The 21,586-nt window shown below is 38.2% G+C and overlaps 1 protein-coding gene across 1 annotated transcript in view; it reads left to right on the top strand.

Annotated features, from left to right (window-relative positions):
• Positions 1-21,510, top strand: part of EGLN1 (egl-9 family hypoxia inducible factor 1) — a 90,311-nt gene extending 68,801 nt beyond the window's left edge. The window contains exons 2-5 of the mRNA XM_010591115.3: positions 12,814-12,933; positions 16,398-16,534; positions 19,160-19,227; positions 20,284-21,510. Of these exons, the coding sequence (XP_010589417.3) occupies positions 12,814-12,933; positions 16,398-16,534; positions 19,160-19,227; positions 20,284-20,348 (390 nt within the window). The 3' untranslated portion in view covers positions 20,349-21,510. The remainder of the gene's footprint in view (positions 1-12,813; positions 12,934-16,397; positions 16,535-19,159; positions 19,228-20,283) is intronic.
• The last annotated feature ends 76 nt before the right edge of the window (positions 21,511-21,586 follow it).

Raw genomic sequence — 21,586 nt, 5'->3', positions numbered from 1 at the left:
CCAGTAAAGGCCATGTTTGTATACCAATATAGCCAAACCACGTATCTTGAATACCACTCATTTCTAGCACTACGGTCTTTTTCACATCCATTTCGTTCTTACCAAACCCTCTGGCTTTGAATAAAGATAGTTGAGTATCTCACTGGAGTGAAGCTTTTGATTAGAAGCTTTCAGCACTAACCAATGATTGTATATACACAGCCATGGTTTTGCAAATGTTAACTGCTCCAGGATAAGTGTCAGGAATCTCTAATCGACACCCTACAGTCCAGTGAAACAAGTATTTCACTCTCCAGGCTGAAATAATTTAATTTCTTCTAGACTCTGAAGGAGCCCTGGTGGTGTAGTGGTTAAGCCCTTGGCTACTAACCGAAAGGTTATGGTCCACGGGAGAAAGATGTGGCAGTCTGCTTCCTTAAAGGTTACAGCCTTGGAAACCCTATGGGGCAGTTCTACTCTGCCCTTAGGGTCTGAATGGACTCAGTATCCATGGGGTGGGGCTCTAGACTCTGGCATTAAAAACAAGTGTTTAACTTCAGTCTTTGTATCCCCATGCCTAGTGTACCGCCTGGCCCAGTAGACCTTGATAAGTGTTTTTGTAATATTAAGTGACTGGGTTTTTTGTTTTGTTTGATTTAATGGTAACTTGCAAACTGTGCCAAGGAGTTATATTAGTAGTATGACAAGTTTGGCATACACGTATGAATGTGTGTCTTGGGATCAATATCTCCTTGCATGGGATGGAATGAGACCCTATAGCTCCCTTGGGTGGGTGTCAAGGTGAGGCCTGCTCTGGATCACTACTATCTTTTTGGTGAGAGGTTACTCTCTTTTCTTCCTGAAGTTTGCTGTTGGTGAGTGAAGTGAATAGAGAGCCCTGCTTGGGAACCTAAGGAAGAATTGTGTAGAGCTGGTGAGATTGTAGCCCAGGTTGACAAGTTACAGGTCTCAGTTCTGACCAAACCCGTTGCCGTCGAGTCAATTCTGACTTCATCACGACCCTATAGGACAGAGTAGAACTGCCCCATTGGGTTTCCAGGGAGCGCCTAGTAGATTCAAACTGCTGACCTTTTGGTTAGCAGCTGTCCTCTTAACCACTGCGTCACCAGGGTTTCCTCTGTTTTGACAGCAGATCTTAAAAAAAAAAAAAAAACATTGCCATGGAGTCTGTTCTGATTCATAGTGACCCTATAGGGCAGAGTAGAACTGCCTCATAGTGGTGGATTTGAACTGCGTATCTTTTGGTTAGTAGCCAAGCTCTTAATCACTGCGCCAGCAGGGCTCCAACAGCAGATCTAGGCAGTGCAAATATAAACTGCTTCACCGGATGGATTCCTAATTTGTAAGTATAACTTTATGAATGTTACCAATTTCTTGTTAAAAGGATATAGTGCAGTGAATTCATTTATGTGGCCTTTTGCCTTGGTTCTTTGGAAAAACAGCTTGAGAGATTTTTCTCCTAAACCCTGAGGAGTTGTTACCTTTGCCCTTGTCTTTGGAGGAAAAACCTGGGGGACCTCCCAGGTTGCTTTCTACCCCCAGAGCATTGTTACTTTTGTCCAAGGGAAGAGTCTCTGCCAGCAGAAAGTGCTAACTTTTGTACAGGACCTGAGTTGATTGGCATCACATGGGTAACTGGGGATTGGTTGAATTCTGGTCTGGTGAGGGAGGCCCTGCCTTGTAACTGATGAGAACTAGGGTATGTAAAGAACTGAAATGCAGAGGTTTTCAAGGCCTTCTGGTTGACAGGAGTGGGGGAGGGAGCAGTGTGTGGGGGTCACAGAGGCCCCTACCAAGCCTGGTTTAAAAAAAAAAAAAAAAGCAGCTGAGAGCAGCCAGTTAAGAGCTAGGCTGGTTAGCTGAAAAAAACTGCAGTTGAGAGAGCTGGTGGCATGATGGTTAAGAGCCAGGGCATGCTATGGCTGCTAACCAAAAAGGTCAGCAGTTCAAATCTACCAGTTGCTCCTTGAAAACCCTATGGAGCAGTTCTACCCTGTCCTATAGGGTTGCTATGAGCGGGAGTCGACTCAACAGCGTGGGTTTGTTTTTGGTTTTTGAGAGAGCTTCTGGCTAAGACCCAGGCTGGCAGAGAAGCAGAAGCACATGGGAGCAGAGTGGTCCCAAAGCTGCTACACTGGCTATTAGCTGGGCCAGTTAGCAGTGGAGAGGCCAACGGCAGATAGTCTGACGACATGGTGCCCAGTGGCAGAGAAGCCCAATGGCAGAGAGCTGCTGTTAGGAGAGCAGCAGCTGAGAGAGCTGAGCAGGCTGCTATGCTGGGTATGAGCTGGGCCATTTAGTGGCAGAGAAGCTGACGATGAAGAGGCCTACACAGAAGAGAAGCCATGCCCGCTGATCACTTGGCACTGGCCCAGAACATCTGAGAGCTGTTCCAGCAGAGAGCTTATCTGTTGCATGAACCTTTTTGCTCTGAGAACTGTCCTGCACTGAAGGAAGGGATGTGCTGTCCACTTCAGGGACCCTTTCAGACCTTGCCTGTATACTTCCTGACACTGATCCCAAGTTGTTCCTATTACTTCCAAGATGATCCTGATCCTGAGTTGTAGCTTGTTACTTCCCTAGTAAACCACGTAACTGTGAGTATGGTCTGTGAGTTCTGTGTGGCTGTTAGAATGAATTATCCAACCCTGCAGAGAAGTAGAGAGTGCTGTGGGGAGAGCAGCTGCTATCAGAAATAATGAGGAAGTGGGAAGGTGAAGATGTACCTGACCTGTGCCCCATAGGAACCAGCTTTGTGCTTATCCTGATTCTTTTCCCTCATGAGTTTAGACAGTTCATTACACTGTTAAAAAGGGAAATGGAGAGTTGTAAAACATCGTTAAATCTGTTTTCATCTTACTTTGTGATAATAAAACCAGTGTTTTCATAAAGTTATATCCTTGGTGGGGATGGGGGCTTCTGTTTAATGCACATAATATCTCTTTTTATATCTCTAGATTACACCTGTTGAGAGCATTACCTTTAAGCAAGCTGATTTTTAAATGTGTATTTAAGGTTGTTTTGTTTTTTCTCTTGGGCTAAGATTAGGGCCCAATAAGGAAAGTAGTTTGTCTAATATTAGATTAAATAATCCACCATTTTTAGGCCATCTGGGGAGAGGTTTGAACCAATACTGTTTATTATCTTTCCTTTTTTTTCCTGCATTCTTCACATTTCTATAAATATGGATATAAGTGGCTCTTGGACTTTTAAAACTTTGATTTATATTGATAATTAACACAGTCATACTCTACCTTCTTGCTGAAATAATAAGTAGCTTGTAATAAAATACTGTACAGAAGCATAGTAAAAATGTTGGAATTACTGTGTGACATGACAGACGCTAAAGAACACTTCACTTATAGAAGGATGCACAACCTAATAGTTAAGTAGGTAAAAGATACGAATAAACAACTAACAGAAGAATTAAATGGCCAAGAAGAGTATGAAAAAAAGTTTCCTTTCACAAATATGAGATGTAAAATTAAAACAATAAGATAAATTTTTACCTATCAAGTTGAGCAATCTTTAAAAAATAAAATTTAATACACAGGATTGGCACATAAGGGCAAGTTGTGTGCACTCATACAAAGCTCATGGGAGTATGCCCAGTGTAACCATTCTGGAGAACATTTTGGCAGTAAAAAAAATACTTAATCTTATATTGTAGTTTTACTTCTAGGAATTTAGTTTTAGGAAGGTATCAAGGATGTTTACAAAGATAGAGCTCCAAAACTTGTTGATTACAATCACTAAAATTAAAAACAAATTTTTTTTAAGAAAATAACTTAAATGCCCATATAAGTCCTGTTTTATAGTATGTGTTTATCATTTATAATTAGTCAACTTTTAACCAGTTATTTAACCATTTTTCTGTGATCAGGAAAGCAGCAAAGTTTAATGAATTCTTATTCTAAATGAGTTTCTTACCGTTTTTGATACATCCCTGTTCTTTGCACTAACTGTGAAAGCACTTGCCAGGTTCTTCCACTTCTGCCCTTCTTAGAGCTGTCAGGCCAATTATCCCTCCGTATCCCACTCCCCCGCAACTCTTTCGAAAACCTTCTCCTCTGTGTCAGATTTTATTTCTTTGTTGATTGCAGTTGTGTTCTGTCTGGTCTTCCCAGTGTCATCATTTCTCCTACCCCCTTTCCCAAATCGTCTTATATTGTGTTTCTGAAGCACAGTTCTGATTGTGTTGCTCCACTGCCTAAAAACCAGGGCTTTCCTCTGTCTAGATAAAGGCCATACTCCTTCAAAAGGTATCAAGTCCTTCCAGTCTGGCTCCACTTACCTTTGAGATGTCTTCTCCCATCTCAAGAACTTTGTGCTTTAGCAAATCTGAATATTCCTTGTCAAATGTGTTCTGTATTTTTTTGGCCTTGAAACTATGCTTATGCAATTCATTATTTGAAATGCCCCTTTTTTCCCCAACTTTGTATATTTCTTTTAAGCTTAGCTCAGATATTATTTTTTCCATGGAGTCTGCCATAACCTGTCATAGCATATTCTCAGTACCCCTTTTTATGTTCTTCTCTTTCTACTTTTTACGATCTTAATACTGATCTTCCTGAGTCATCTGTATTGCCTCATGTGGACCAGAGAGGGACTTGTGCCAAGACATACTGCACTCATCCTTATTGCTGTATCTTTTGTTCAGTGCTAGTTTGATTTTCACCACTATATCATAGATTTAAAATTTTCACCTACCAAGAACATAAAGTCTGAATTTATTTATGATAATTTATAACATCAAGTCTTAGCACATAAATAAAAGGATTTAAAATTTAAAAATGCGTGTAGATTATCCTCTCCCATCACCCCCATTTAATATGCTAGTGCAATGAATAAAATACATACCTTCTTCTAAAGTTCTTTAATTGCATATTTTAGGAAATGAGATTTACCTAAACTAAGCAAGTATACCACCACTGGTCTGTCATTGGTGGATAGCGTGTTGCTATGATGCTGAACGGGCTTCAGCAGAGCTTCCAGATTAAGATGGACAAGGAAGAAAGGCCTGGTGATCTACTTCCAAAAATCAGCTAATGAAAACCCCATGGATAACAGTGGTCTAATCTGCAACCAGTTGTGGGGATGGCGCAGGACTAGGCAGCATTTCATCCTGTTGTGCCCGAGGTCGCCATGAATCAGAGACCAACTCAATGGCAGCTAACAACAAGCAAGTATAATTAAAACCTGCCGTTTTTAAAATTAGATTGTTCTCGTAGTAAATACCAACTTGCCTCTCTTAGTGCAGTTCTTCTGATGACTTATTTCTTCCCATGTTTGAGCTAGATTTGTGTAAACTTCAGCGGCCAAGTCCTCTGGAGGTGGTGATAATCGTGGGCATGTGAGCTTTGGAGTGGGATGGGGAGAAGACTTAAAAGGTGTATCTGCAGAGTTGGAAATTAGCTTATGCAGTACATCTTTACATGGGAGAATTGAACATTATGCATGAGTGTGTGTCACTATAGCAGGTGATGTGTCACTTAAGAACCTCTCTGCTACCTGTTCATCTGAATTCATCATCAGACTAAACAAGCCTTACTAGAGTGAGGAACTGAAGAATCCAGAAGCAGGATATTTACCCCTCTAGACCTACTCAGTTCCTAACTCTCTTCTGCTGCATAGAATCTCTGTGATCTTTGGGAAGTTTTTTATTCTCACCATAGTTCAGTTTTCTAAATTATAAAATGAGGAAATTAATAGGACTACCATGCCTGGGTTATAAATCTTAGCTCTCAATATTTACAAAGGGTATAGTGTTGTATACCTGAGGCATAAAATTTCAGATAGTAAACCTTTTCCTCTCATTCAGGATAAAAATAATACTTTGATAGCCCATAAAATTTTAATTCTCTTAGCTTTGAATCTCTGTTTTAAATTAATTCCCTTCAGAAAGGGGAAAAAAAGTGTTTCCTGGTTGAACTTCATTTGAATACAAGCCTTCCAGTGCCAGAAATAAATTTCTTCAGATTCCAAAGAGGTATTGCAAACCTCTTCCTTCCTTTCATTCTTACAGTAAAAAACAAATTTATGATGTTTTCTATATTAAGAACATCCTTAATCATGTATATTTTCATATCAAAAATGGAAAAAAAAAAGCATTCTGTTTAAATAGGTTTTTCCCAGGGGAAACTTAACATATTTAAAGTTAGTGTCTGTAAGAGATAGTAGAATAGGAAGCATACCTCAGAATTATAAAGCGATGGCATTGTTTCTTTTTCAGGCAAGTGTCCAGACTCTTCTGCTGCCTTCCACCCCAACTTTATAGGAATACATAGTTGAAAGACATGTCTAGTCCTGCTCCGTTTTTTAGGGAGGACAGAAGGACAACCAGGGAGTATCACCTCAATCCCTAACAAATCTCTAGAGATAGAGATGTACCCATTCCTCACTTATCAACATGGTTAGGTTCCAAAGACTGGGTCGTCATGCAAAAGTCGACATTATGAGCAAATGGAGGATGCCTGCATCGGATCACAAAATGGAGGATGACTACATCATTACATAACTGCCACATGGTGTCATTACATAACTAACTGCCAAACCACTGAGAATCATGGCCCAGTCAAGTTGACACATAACTTTAACTATCGCAGCCAGCATTGCTCTCACCTTGTGCCTCACCATTTGTTACTGCCAAATGTATGTCATTAATGTGCAGAATTGTTGGATAGCAGATTTTTACTAGTGTTGTAAATACTAAATGTCGGATAATGAGATAGTAGATAAGTGAGGAGTAGGTGTATTTTAGCTCTTCTTGATAGATTTCAATGTATTTCCTTATCCTTAGAACCAGTACATACAACACCAGCCTCTTGGAACAATTTTACCTTTTATTAGTGTGCTTATCTTACAATTTTGATGTGAATTTTAGAATAAGAACACTGCCTTCTTAAAAGCTTTCCCTGTGGCCACCCCTACTCAAGGACTGCAGTGGCTCACATTTGCTGATTCTTTCATATTCAGCTTCTTTTGCTTAGTTTTCAAGATTTCGTCCAATTTCTACCAAATTAACTTTACCTATTAGTAGTTAAGTGACAGACCAAATGGTCATAAAATTACCTCACTGTCACTTACCTGTTCCTGTATTTGTTATGCTCATTTGTATCATTATGTGCCTTCCCTTCTTCCGTTCACCTTTCCAAATTGGATCTATCCTTTAAAGATAAGCTTACGTCTTACCTATAGATCAAAGCCTTGTCCCATTATTTTATTCCACACTAATAGTTTTTTTTCTTCCAAAATTCTTCTTGTATTTGTTACTTGCATTACTTAGCTTATTGTTTGTTTTGTGTGTGCCTGTTTTTTGTTTGTTTTTTCCTTTCTAGGTAGTTAATGGGTCTCTTCAGAACAGGTGCCGTATTGACCATGATGGGTAGTCCATAAATCTTATTAGTGACTTGTAGACTAATAGTTTGGCAGTTTGAATCCTATGAGCACTATGAGCCACTCCTTGGAAACCATATGGGGCAGTTCTACTCTGTCCTATAGGGTTGGTATGAGTTACAATCAACAGCAGCAGGTTTGGTGTTTCAGTTATTGTGCACAAGGGTATGTCAGAGTCTTCTGCATATTTAAAGCAAACAAAATAAGAATGGCGGTATCGTTCTTTTTTGTACAAATTATACAAAGTACACAGGAAAACAAAAATTACCAATTAAGAGATAAAGCATGTCACTTAATGCCCACTAAGATGAGTGTGATTAAAAAAAAAACAAAGCAACAGGTGTTGGCAAAGATGTGAAGAAATTGGAACCCTAATGCATTGTTCGTGGGATTATAAAATGATACAGATTCTGTGGGAAACAGTCTAGCAGTTCCTCAAAAAGTTAAACATAGAATTACCATATGACCCATCAGTTCCACTTCTAGGTATATATCCAGGAGAATTGGACGCAAGAGCACAAACCTACCTGTATGCCAGTGTCCATTGCAGCATCATTCACAGAAATCAAAAAGTGGAAACAACCTAAATGTCCATCAATAGATGATGAATGGATAAACAAAATGTGGTACATACATACAATGGAATACTACTCGGCCATAAAATGAAGTGACAGTCTAATACATGCTACAACATGGATGAACCTTGAAAACATTATGCTGAGCAAATTAAGTCAGCCACAAAAGGACAAATATTGTATGATCCCATGTTTCTGAAAGATCTAGAATAGGGAAGTGTATTCTAGACCAAAGTTTATTAGTGGTTACCAAGGATGGGGAGAGGGAGGAGGAGAGGGAGACTCATTACTTAGAAAACACTGAGCTGCTTTTAAGGGTGGTGGAAAAATTTGAAAACAGGTGATGATGATGGTTGAACAACATAATGAACATAATGATACCAAATTGCACATGTGAAGAATGTTGAAATGGCAAATGCTTTGTAACATATATTTTACCACAATAATATACATGTATGTATATATTGGAAACCCTGGTATCGATGTGGTTAAGTGCTACAGCTGTTAACCAAGAGGCTGGCAGTTCAAATCCTCCAGGCACTCCTTAGAAACTCTATGGGGCAGTTCTGCCCTGTCCTATAGGGCTGCTATGAGTCGGAATCAACTCGATGGCAGTGGGTTTGGTTTGGGGTATGTATATATTACTGTGGTAAATATATATATATGTATGTATATATGTATATAGGTTTTAAACAATAGCTGCCAGATTTATTAATACTTATAGAAATACCTTTTTATGTTTTCTAAAATCTAAATAGGAAGGAATCTTTTATTAAATGCAGTTTCACTATATTATTATTAGGCCACACAGTTCTTTGAATAAATTCATGATCCTTCCAAATCTTTGAAGTTTCCTACAAAATTTCTCTTTCTCCAATATTTGTGGGGGTCTGGCTCTTTTAGGTCTCAGATTTTCCATGGCAGTATATTCTTCCTGGGTTTTCTGAGCTTCCCCTTTCTCCTCTGCAGGTCTCTAATAGGGAAAGAGGGGCCTCTCTGTTTTCTAGGACTTGTTCCTCCAGAGCAGCCTTGCCTTACTTCCCTCTCATTTAGGAAACACGCTTACTGCACGGCCACCAACACTTAACTGCGACTGTTGATAGTCTTTGCAGTTTGCTGGGTTGCACTGATGTTTTTTACTTTATCCTTTTTACACTTCTAACAACGCACTGCTGCCTTTACTAGGGCTGGTGTTGACAAGTTAACTGAGAAGGCAGATTAAACATGGGCCCTGCCAAACACTCATCCCTCTTCTTCTTTCCTTTCTGTTTGTTTTCCAGGGTCCCTCTCATCACAGCACAGCTAAAGGGACTAGGGTATACCAGATAAGACTAGAGTCATAATGGCTACTCTTAAAATAATACATTTGTTGTTGTTGTGTGCCGTCAAGTTGATTCTGACTTGTAGAGACCCTATAGGACAGAGTAGAACTGCCCCCACGAATTTCCAAGGAGTGGCTGGTGGATTCGAACTGCTGACCTTTTGATTAGCAGCCTGAGCTCTTAACCACTTTGCCACCAGGGCTCCAGGTAGTACATTTAGATGAGGGTAATGGAGCTATATCAGGGATTGTAAAATGTAATTAACCCAGTTGTTTAAAATTTTTTTTTATTGCATCTTTTATTCGTTTCAAAAAATATTTGTGTGGAATTAAAATATAGGAAACAAGATAAAAGCTGCCCCTGGTTGAAGGTTGGGATGAAACCTTGTTTGGCTCCTTCTTGTTTTACTTTATCCTCTAGCAGCCCCCACCCCTAGGTAACCCTCAGGCTCCTAGGAGAGCAGTTTAGAAATGACTAATACAGACAGACCCCTTGTTGGGTCATAATCCTAGTATCCTTGATTTTGTTCTTTTCTGGGGTCCTGCTTCATGACCATTGCTTTCCTACCCTGTGCATATTATTAAAACTGCTCCTTCGCCTAGTCTTTCCCATTTTAGTAAATGGTAACTCCGTTCATTCAGTTATACAGGCTGAAACCCTTGGAGTGGAGTCATCCTTAACTCTTTTTACTCTTCACTTTAATCCATTAGCAAATAATGTAAGTTTTACCTTAAAAATACATCCCAAGTCTAACCACTGTGCCACCCCGGTCCCAGTCTTCTTTGTTTCTCTCCTAGAAACTGCAATAGTCAACTAATCGTCTTCATTTTCACTCTTTACCCCTATAATCTAGTGGCTAATTACATGGTCTGGAGTCAGATTCCCTGGGTTCATACATGCTTCTACTACTGTGTGACTTTGAGAATATTAATTAACCTGTCTGGGCTTTAGTTTCCTTAACAGTGAACTGGGTGAAGATGAGGAGGATGATACCATTTACCTCACAGGGTTGTGTCGGATGAGTTACTGCACACAGAATAGTGCTTGGCTAGTAATAAACATCCAGCAAGTGCCCGGTGGTGGTGACCTTGCGGTGACTATGTTTTATTCATACAGAATTGAAACTGGCCTTAGAACGTTGATCAGATGTATTCTCCATTGGCTTCACGTCGCTTTGAGGACACTCTCCAAAGTTCTTACCATGCCCTGCTGTTCCCTGCATTACCTGGTTACCTCTCCTGGTCTGTTATTGGCTGTTGCTCATTCCGCTCCAGCTACTTGGCCTGCTTGTTTTTCCAACCTGCCAAGCCCATTTCTGCCATTGCACGCACATTTCCTGCCACCCGCTATGTTCTTCCCTTACATGTATATGTGGTTTGCCACTCTCTTCATTTAAGCCTCTGCTAGAATACCAGCTCCTCAGAGAGCACTTCCCTGACCACTTTCCTAGACCGTCATGCCATCATTCTCTATATCCTTGACAATTTTTGATAGCACTTATCACAGCCTCACATTAGATTATATACCTGTTGATTGAATGTTTATCCCACTAGACTAGCTTCCATAGTAAATGAAAGCAACGGGCTTTAGTCTGCTTCATTCATTGTTTTAGTCCCAGTGTCCTTCATATACATAGTGAGTGCTCAAGAACTGTTTGTTAAATGGGGGGATGAGATGGGGTAGGTGAATGGAGAAGTAATGTACCCTTCATTCTTGGCACAAGAAATGCTGTGGTTCTTGGATAGTTAAAGAGGTCCGGATTAACTTTTTGAGATGAGATTGCTTTAGGGAAGGGTTGAGATTTTTGCTTTTTTAAATTCTTACTGTGGATAAGAACGTAGTATGTAATTTACCATAATTGTCTCAGTTAACCACAAATGAACTAATTGTGTTGTTAAATTAGTACCTACTGATAGTTATCGTGGGAAACCCCGGTGGCGGTGGCGTAGTGGTTAAGAGCTATGGCTGCTAACCAAAAGGTTGGTGGTTCGAATCCACCAGCTGCTCCTTGGAAACTCTACGGGGCAGTTCTTCTCTGTCCTATAGGGTCGCTGTCAATCGAAATTGACTCAACAGCAACAGGTTTGGTTTTTGGTTTGGATAGTTGCTGTTAAAGGTCTGCTACACAAGCCTTTTCCTGGCAGCTAGTGACAAGGAAATTATTCTGATTTATCTTTTATCGAGTATTTTTAAACCCACTAAACCTATGTTCGGAAACCCTGGTGGCACAATGATTAAGAGCTTTGGCTGCTAACCAAAAGGTCAGTAGTTAGAATCCACCAGGCGCTCCTTGGAAACCCTATGGGGCAGTTCTCCTCTGTCCTATGGGGTCGCTATGAGTCGGAATCGACTCGACGGCACTGGGTTTGGGTTTGGTTTTTTGGTAAACCTGTTATTCCCCCTGTTGCTACCAACCTCAAGTCCCTAAAGAAAGAGTTTGTTAGTGGTTCTGGAGTCAGGAAAAATGAGACTTATGTGATGTTCACCAAAAATTCTGTTTCACGAATAAAGAGGATTAGGTCCAAAATGCCTAAGAAAATGTAACTTTTTTTTGTTTGTTTTTTAAGGATTCAGGATTAAAATGCTTCCTAGTCTCTCAGAAGTGAAAAAAAAAAAAAGTAGTTCAGAAGTAGAACCGCTTAATTACTTTTTCACTAGTTAATTGAATATGAATTTTAAAAATTAGCATTTGTTATTTATCTTAAATAATGATGGTAGAAAAATACAATTAACTATGTGATAACTTAGTACTGATTCATTGACTTTAACTCAATACTGATTCATCACTCTAATACACGAATAAATCGGAAAAATGAAGGATTTCGACAGTTGCTGGTAATCTTGAGCATTCCACCTGTCTAAAACTTGGTTTTCTTCATAAGTCCTGAGGATTTTTTTAAAATCACCCTTAACAAATTTCATTTGATTATCATGTACTGCACTCCTAGACCGTGTAAGTTATTTGGTATTTTTTGTTTTGGGCCTCTCTTCCACCTTCATGCTTAACACCTACTTCCATGGGTTTGAAATGGAGTTATATTAGGTCACCAAACGATCTTCTGAAGTATAAACCCACAGCCATCAAGGCGATTCCAACTCTTAGTGACTTTATTGGACAGAGTGGAAGTGTCCCATAGGGTTTCCAAGGTTGTAATCTTTATAGAAGCAGACTGCCACATATTTCTCCCAAGGAGCAGCTGGTGGGTTCATACCACCAACTTTTCGGTTAGCACCCAAGCATTTAACCACTGCGCCAGCAGGGCACCTATGTCTCATTATAATCTGAGCAAAAAATGACTTTCTGATGTGAAGAGGGGTTAGTCATATGCTAATTTTTCACTTCGCCTTTTTTCCAAATTACTGACATCGAACGCGTTAATGTTTGACACGGGCTAATCATTTGGAAACCCTGGTGGCGTAGTGAATGTAAGCTAGATGAGGCAAAATCAGAGATCAGTTTTATTATCTGTTTTCCCTTTTTACTCATACGTGGACCTTTTTTATTTTTGTTATTATTACAGGCCATGGTTGCTTGTTACCCAGGCAATGGAACAGGTTATGTGCGTCATGTCGATAATCCAAATGGAGATGGAAGATGTGTGACATGTATATATTACCTTAATAAAGACTGGGATGCCAAGGTATGCAACTTAATCGAGGTTTGTTTTTTCTTTTTTTTTTCTTCACAGGTTTTTTGGATATTTCTTCCAGGTATTTGGGGCATTCTTCACAGGTTTTTAACACATGGAACAGTAGAAATTTCTCTCTTAGGTATGTCAGTCTCAGGTATTAAGAGTGGGTTTTTGTAAAGTGAAGCAGATACTAATATATCTCAAAAAAATGAATTTCGTTATTTTCAGATATTGAAACATTTATCCCCAAACTTAACTTTTACAAAAAGCAGCCTATATTAAGACATCTTCCTTTCTATAGTTTTTATAAAACCACAACCTTTTTATAGTTTTTATTTTTAAAAATTCTGAGAATTGATTATTTCACAGTGGCTTTTGGGGAAAATTACGTATAAATAACTTTTATGGATTATTTTCTACTGCATTTTCTTCTTTGCATTATTGTAGAGATGTTATTTGGCACTGGGTTGCTGAATGGAATATTGAAAGAATTATGGAAAAACAAGAAGTTTGTTAATACTGACAAGTCCTGTAAAACTAATTAGAATATACAGTATATTTAACCTTTTTTGTTTTTAAAATATGTATTTTCTTAATATTAGCTTGAGTTTCATTTAAATTTAAATGATTTTTTAAATGTATACCATGGATTGGAGGTTGTATAGACTTTTTTGTATTTGTTGTTGGTTTTTGAAAATCTTAAACTTTTTATTGAAGTATAACATTCAAATAGAAAAGTGAGCACAGTCTACCACTCAGTATATTTTTACAGAAAGAACACATCTACGTAACCAGGGTGATTTTAAAAATCAAACAACCTTTGAAATATCCCTTCCATACACACACACACAAATGGAAATCATCCAAGTCTTAAATGTACAAAAAGCTAATCCTGCCTTACAAGGAGTTTTAAATTTAGGATATGCTCACATGCTCCAGTGATTTTCTCTATCATAGTGACAAAGAATTCATCTGTCGTAGTCCAAGTTCAAAAAGGAGGTAAGTTTTACTGCTAAGTAAATTAAAACGCTATGATGAACAAACAAGCATGGCTTTTCTATAGCTTTCAAAGTTAGAAATGGAGAAATAAATTTGGTAATTCACCTTGACTGCAAGGCACAAAACAAATTAGTGTGATTTTGGCTAAAATTTTAAAATTGATTTTTTTAAAAGGTTTTGTGAATAGCTGGAAAGTTCTAAATATGTTTAATCAACTTTTAACTTCTGGATTTTGTTAGGCTTTTTTCAGGGCGATCTTTTAATTTTGATGTGACCTAGCCAAGGTCATTAACAGACAGATTTTAAATTAGTAACCAGGCAGAAAAAAGTCCCTCGTTTATGTGTATGTAGAGCTGAAAACTTCCATTGCAAGACTGCAGTGAGTGTTCAGTGCTGGGGCTAGAGCAGAAGTGGAAATAGCCCTCCTAGAGCTTTGAATCTTGGAGAGTACAGATCAGTGGACTGTTTCAACTGATTGTGCCAGATTGCTATGACAACACATAAGAAGACCACCTAATTTCAGAGGTCAGGGAAAGTTTTCCAAAGGAAGACTGAAAACTTTATCCATTTCTCCTTAAACATTTTCAGCAGATCACCTGTGATAGTCCCCATGACTGTAGTCAGAGGAACCCGTGAAAACCCAAAACTGGTGCTGTCAAGTCGGGTCATGTTCTTACTTACAATCTAGAGGCTCTCTAGATGTTTACATGGAAATCACTCCGAACAGCACTGGAACCCGAGTACGGCCGGCAAGGGCACCAAATAGCTTGAATTTAACTGTGCCTGAGGATGAGCCTGACAAACTCTCTATCTATGGTTTTAGATATAGGCTCAGCTCCCATGATGTTTTGATTAAGTATTAAAGTTCCTTTGAATTTTAAGAGTATACCTGCTCAGGGATTTAGTTGGGTGGGTTTTGCCTAGCTTTAATCCTCACCAGATTATAAATGCCATGGCATGTCTGTTTTACTTTCTACTCTAAATCTGGAGCCTACCACATTTCCAAGTATAACAGATGCTCAGTCAATATTTGAATGAATAGAGTAATCCATTTTAATCCCAAATGATATACTTAACTAGATAATAATAATCCTTTTTGGATGGAAATGAGTTTTATAAACAGAAAGTCATCAGTATGTCAGGCCAAGTCTAAGGGAAGACTACGTTTCTAATAATGACCATGGCAATGATGATAAATGATGACAATTTCTACTGATATATCGAATTCTTTAAATAGCAAGATGTTAAATTTGTGGCAGTGCTTTTGTCTGTTGAACTTTAAAGTATAATAAACTATTTGACATATTCACCATTTGTTATAATTCAGTCAAGATGATTTGAAATAAATCAGTTTTAAGAGTAAGTTAAGCATATCATTAAAAAATAGCACATATATATGTGTTAATTTTTTTTTTTTTTTTTAAATACAGTCGGCCCTCCATATCTGCAGGTTCCACATCCAGGGATTCAACCAACTGCAGATTGAAAGTATTTTTTTTTTTAAGTGAAAGTTCCAAAAAGAAAACTTGATTGCCACCCAAGCACTAGGCTGAATCCACATGAATGAAGTGATGTGTAGGCATCCCCCGTTGTAGCCTCCTGCTGTTTCACAGATCCTCAGTCTTGCCCCAGCACTCCTTGTTGGGGCATTATTCACCTAGCTTCTTGTTCATTTGCTATTTGTGTTGTATGTACCCTTTGTTTATGTGAAAAATGGCTCCTTAAAGGCAATGAAGTAGTTAGAGCAGTCCCTTAAAGACTAAATGTGAGAGGGTTGAGAAAAACAAGAGAAAGGAGTGTCAGGCTAGTAAGGGATGACTGGGTAGCTGTATAAAGCACTACAGCCTCAAAAACTTCAAATCACGGGAGGATCGGCATCGACTGATGGCCAGCCAGCACCAGCGTTCCCGGAAGAGCTCAAAAAACTCAGAAGAGAAAGGCTACCTTCCAGAGCAAGTCCTCGATTATGACGAAACAACTATTTACATAGCATTTACACTGTGTTAGGTTTTGTAAGTAGCCTAGAGATGTTTTAAAGTATATGGGAGGTTGTGCGTAGGTTATATGCAAATACTGTGCCATTTTATATAAGGGACTTGAACATCCATGAATTTTGGTATCCATGGGTGTCCTGGAACCAATCCCTTGTGGATACCGAGCAGTGGCTGCCTGTATATATAAAACGTTTGTTGGCTTTACAACCTTCAAGCACCATTTCAGGACTTTTGAATTCAGATAAGATTCATCTGTTTCAGCAAGTATTTACAAAAATAATTAAAAGAAGAAATGAATTTTTCCTTGTATCAGTGCGTGTACTTAGAATCTCAGCTCACCTTCATATGTTAATTGACATGTAATTATGAAGAATCCAATGAACTGTTCTGATTCATTGGACTGGTCTTTTTTTCCTCCCTAAATATGATTTTGTAGTGTTCTTGGTTACTCATATTTACATTTTTTGGCCCTTGTCCTAGGTAAGTGGGGGTATACTTCGAATTTTTCCAGAAGGCAAAGCCCAGTTTGCTGACATTGAACCCAAATTTGATAGACTGCTGTTTTTCTGGTCAGACCGTCGCAACCCTCATGAAGTACAACCAGCATATGCTACAAGGTAGTATTCGTTTTAAGAAAAAAATTGGTAAAGAGCATTGTAGGACAGGAGAGGATAGGTATAAATTTGAAAAGTTTCAAGTCTTCCTCTTTTTCAGATACTTTTATCATCATGTTCCACAGTCATAACTGTTTAAATTGAGTAGTTTTAAAAATTGTCTACATATAGTAAAAACATTTAGTTGCCGTTTGTGTGTAAATGTTAAATAATCCTTTAGCATTAATAATAAGTACCTGTTTCACTGTACTCTTTTTCTATAAGGCTTAATATTGTTAACCTATTGTTTACTGTATTCTTTTAAATGTTGTCACCATTTGTCATGACTCAAAATATTAAGATTGCTAAAACAGTAGATGTTAGACATTGTTATGAAAATAAATATTTGTACAAATACAGTACTATTTTAAAAATATTTCTTCTATCATATGAAGGACTTTGAACATTATGATAGTGAAGTACCGGCATTCAGGCTTAGCTATGCAGTGAGGTGAGCTACAATGAGAGAAAAGACACACCTTTAGATATACTGGAAGAAGAGTTGACTTTTAATGATGATGTTAGAGATAGGAATCACCTTTTGAAGAGTTTCTAAAGACTTGGTCATCAGCTCTACCTTTTTTCTTTCTTGTTTCTGAGCCATGTTGCTGTGAACCCTAATTCACATAGTGCATAGCGTGCTGAGCAGTATGTGGCCAGAGAGCATAGAAGTCATGATGGAGACCAGAGAGGCTCCTTTCATCTAATGTGATAGGCCTCCCCTCAACCTCTCATTTCTCCTTTCAACATTCCAATGCTGTCTGTGCCCCTACTGCTTCATTAAAACCTTTTCTGACCTAGGAAATCCTTCATAGAGCGTCCTTTTTAATGGAATCTTGAGGTGGTTTGGTTGTATCCTTTCTAGGTGAAAAAATAATGAGCATTTTTGGGTAGTAAATAAATGCTGATAGACAGTGAAGTTAAGTGCTGTAGGAGTTCAGAGGAGAGAGATCCGTTAAGTTGCCATCGAGTCAGTTCCAACTCATAGCGACCCTAAAAGACAGACTAGAACTTCCCTATAGGGTTTCCAAGGAGTGGTTGGTGGATTCAAACTGCTGACTTTTGGGTTAGCATCCAAACACTTAACCACTGTACCACCAGGCCCCAGAGGAGGGAGAAGGCACTTTAAATGGGAAGAGATGGAGAAAGTATCACAGTGAAGACAGAAGTTCAGCTGGACCTAGGAGGAGAAGCAAGGAGAATAATAGTGTTCATAAAGCCCTGATAGAAAAGGGCAAGATTGTTCAAGTTATAATGCAGAGACTAGTGTGAGGAAAAGGATTCTTGAAATAGCTCAGTGGGAAATAAGTCTGGAAAGATAGAATGACACATGGTAGTTTAAAATTGTGTTCTGATAACTCTATAGAAGGGAGTGGATCCAGATGTTAGACTCTGATCACTAAGTAGCTAAGTAACTAAAAGTTTGGGCCAAAAGAATGAAAAAATTAAGTATCTGTACTTAATTACCAAGGCCACTAGAAAAATTGAAGAAGGTACGTGGTAAGAAAGGTGGTGGAACCCTGGAAAGAACAGTCTAGGAGTCAGGAGGCCTGGACTTTGATCTTGGCATTGCCACTTGCCAGCTGGGTGATCTGTGGGCCTCAGTTTCCCCAGTTGTCCAAATTCCCAGACTTTGTAACTCTACTCTGTATTTGACTCTTTACTTCAAAATATGTTACATGATTCAGTTCTATAGCATTTACTGGTTTCTTCAGTATTGCTGTTTTCCACACGACCAATAGCCAGAATCTGCAAACTATTTTCATTAATTACTGTTTTTTACTAAGGCATTAGCGATCTGTAACATGCTTTCACTTCCTATAGTGCGTGTACATTTTCCGCATTATTGGTACCAAAAGCTACAATTGTGTGCATTTTAATAAACCAGAGATGCCTCATTTATTTGTAGAATGGTATAGTCCAAGTAAGTGTTATTTTCAGAAAAATGGAGTTTAGCTAAACTTTCAGCATCAAAAAAAAAAAAATTTTTTTTTCTTTGTTTTAATATAATTGTTTTGGCAAGAATCCTAAAAAAAAGTCTTAGCATAATTTAACTTTTTTTGATGACTCAAAGTTGTTATTGTAAACATCCACCATTATTTTTCACTCTGTAATATAGCCGTGTCCTCAGAGGCCCTCGAGACTAATTTGTTCTTCCTTCACTAATGGGCCCGGGCTGCTATGACTTGAGTCCTTCTGTCTGTTGTTTTAGTGTACTCATGCTATTGATAGTTTGCTTTTTCTGTAGTAGCCCTTCTTTTACTTTGTTATTGTCTGTTTCTGATCTGCTGTGGGCTTGCAAAAAATACACCCAAGTGTGTTAACTTAGGTATTAAGAAAGTCATAAAAGCTCATCAACTTTTCGACCTCAGTTTTAGCCACTCTTGGTTCTCTGCTATTTTCTTTAGCACTGAGGCTACTGGATGAGTGAGTTGTTACTGTACTCATTTATCCTTTGATGAGGATTTATCCTGTAATTGTAATTTAGGCTAATTTTGGCATTACAATTTTTAATATACCATTGCAACAGCATACCATTTTTTCCCCTGCAGTGTGATCATTCTTACCGTATTCTAAATTTTCTTTTAGGTACGCAATAACTGTTTGGTATTTTGATGCAGATGAGCGAGCACGAGCTAAAGTAAAATATCTAACAGGTAATCATCATTTTGGGCTAACGTGTACTGGAAAAGAATTATCCTGCTAACGTGTGCTGCTTTTTCAAGCATAGTCCTTAACGCCATGAAGACGTCTTCCTTGTTTTTGTCAGATTTCTTAATTCCCCTGTTTAAAAGTAGACTTCTGTTAGGTCATCTTCGTTTAACCAACATAATTGCCCAAAAATTAGCAAAGTTTGAGACAAATAGGCCTGAATAAATTATTCAAATACAAGCTGAGGTTTTCTGGGATTATCCTTTTCAATCATAAGGTGGCTTAACTCTTGGTAATTGCCATCTGGCTTCCCCTTGTTCTCTCCTTAGCAGGAAGTTAATATCCTTTCCTTTTTAAACTTACATACCCTAAATGGAGTGTCTCAGATCTTCCACGTTGAATGTGGATGTGAAGGAAACTAACACCAAGTGGATTAACTGAAATGCAGACACCAGCCAGGCATGTAGATCCAGTTGCAGATCTACAGAGCCTTCCTGTGCCAGCCTCCCCCGTGCAGTAGGGACTGTTGCTCCTAGGACCAGCGGGTCTTAGTTTCACATCTGATGGACCACGAACTTGTCTTTTCTTTAACCCTACTTCGTGTCTCTAAAAGTCTGCTCAATTCTCACATTATCAGTTAACTAGCTGTATTCCCATGAGCCATTGATAATCCCACATCAACCTTTTATAAAAACATGAATATCGTATATTTTCCATGAATTTTTAAAGCTGATACTTGTGGCAGATGCCCAGTAGTGAGCTTTCAGTGATGCTGAACACGTTACTGTTTCACAGCAATCCAAATTTCATTTAAAATGAAGGTGCCCAAATCATTCTCAGCGTAGAGAACAGTTTTGGCCTCTGAATGCCTGCTGTTTCAGAGTAACGCATTCATCCTGAGAGAATGCCGAGGGTAGTAGCATTTGGAAGCGCAAGCGTGATTGTCTTCAGATGAGGTTTGCAGAGTTGAAATATTGCCCATAATGTTAGGAATTAAGTGGGAGGAAGCAGTAGCAGAGGCTCTTCGGTGCTTAATGAATGTTTTCTCCCCCCCCTTGCAGGTGAAAAAGGTGTGAGAGTTGAACTCAATAAACCTTCTGATTCAATCAGTAAATACGTTTTATAGAGCCTTTGATCCAGCAATACCCCCACTTCACCTACAATAATTGTTGACGCTATTTGTTAACTTGTGAATACAAATAAATGGAATAAAGAAAAATAGACAACCGGTTGGCATTTTAATAAGGAAAAAGAAAACTATGTTTTGTGTTGCATCAAATGGAAGATTTTGACTGCCGTGGCTTTGTACTGCATGACCGACTGCAAATCTCACATTGCTTATGGGAAGAATATAAGCTGTCAATTGAAAATGATATTTACATCTGGACATGAAATAAGTGCCCTGTGTAGAATTTTTTCATTCTTATATTTTACCAGATCTGACATCTAGCTGAATTCATTTCATCTCTCCCTTTTTTATATAGTCAAGTTTGAATTTTGGGTAATTTTTGTATGATCAGGTACAATTTATCAAAAATGAATTGAAAAAAATTGCAGTATTATTCCCCCAAAATAGCATTGATCTATTTTTGTAAACTTCATATTATTAAATTTTGCCCTAACAGACCTCTTACAATGATTGATGATTACTTTAATTTTCCTTGTACTTAAAATAAGAAAAGGAGCACTTTAATTACCAACTGAAAAATCAGATTGTTTTTGTAGTCTTATCTTACACTAATTTGAACTTTTAAAGATTGCTGCTTTTATTGACATTGTTAATAATGAAACATAACAGGAAAATAGTCACCATTTACTACCAATAACTTTTAGTTCGTGTTAAAAAAAATAGTAAGAAGGATTTAGCTTTTTAAGTTAAATATTTTTTAAAAAATTAAAGTGACTGGCACTAAATGAACTTGAGGTTAGCCTTAGACTCAAGTTCCTAAGATAAAGGGCTTTCTTATGCTTTCAGGTAGAGCTAGGAGTTAATGTCTTCTTTCCTACGACTTTTCCTTTTGCTTCTCTTCAAGTTGGTTTTACTTGCAAATTTACTGTTATGTTTTCTAATACTATGACCCATCTGTTCTGCAAATTAGAACCTTGTTTCTATTGAATAGTATCAAGAGGAAATTATACATGAATTGAGACAGAAATGTGTTTTACGGACTTAATGTTGGGTGACTCTCATACTACAGTGGAGGCGTTTCCCAAGTGTGATGCTGGCCTTTTATCAGTACTGCAAGATCTATGTTTAGTTATTAAAAAAGAAAAGAAACACCAGATAATCTTATCTTTATGTTCTTTTTATGTTCTAAGAGTTTTCTTTTTTACTTTTCATAAAAAGAGGGAATATTGCAAAAT

Source organism: Loxodonta africana, chromosome 25 (assembly GCF_030014295.1).
Source record: "Loxodonta africana isolate mLoxAfr1 chromosome 25, mLoxAfr1.hap2, whole genome shotgun sequence".
In the NCBI taxonomy this organism is placed as follows: Eukaryota; Metazoa; Chordata; class Mammalia; order Proboscidea; family Elephantidae; genus Loxodonta; species Loxodonta africana.
The sequence above is the reverse complement of the archived record's forward strand: the minus strand, read 5'-3'. Positions and strand labels throughout refer to the sequence as shown.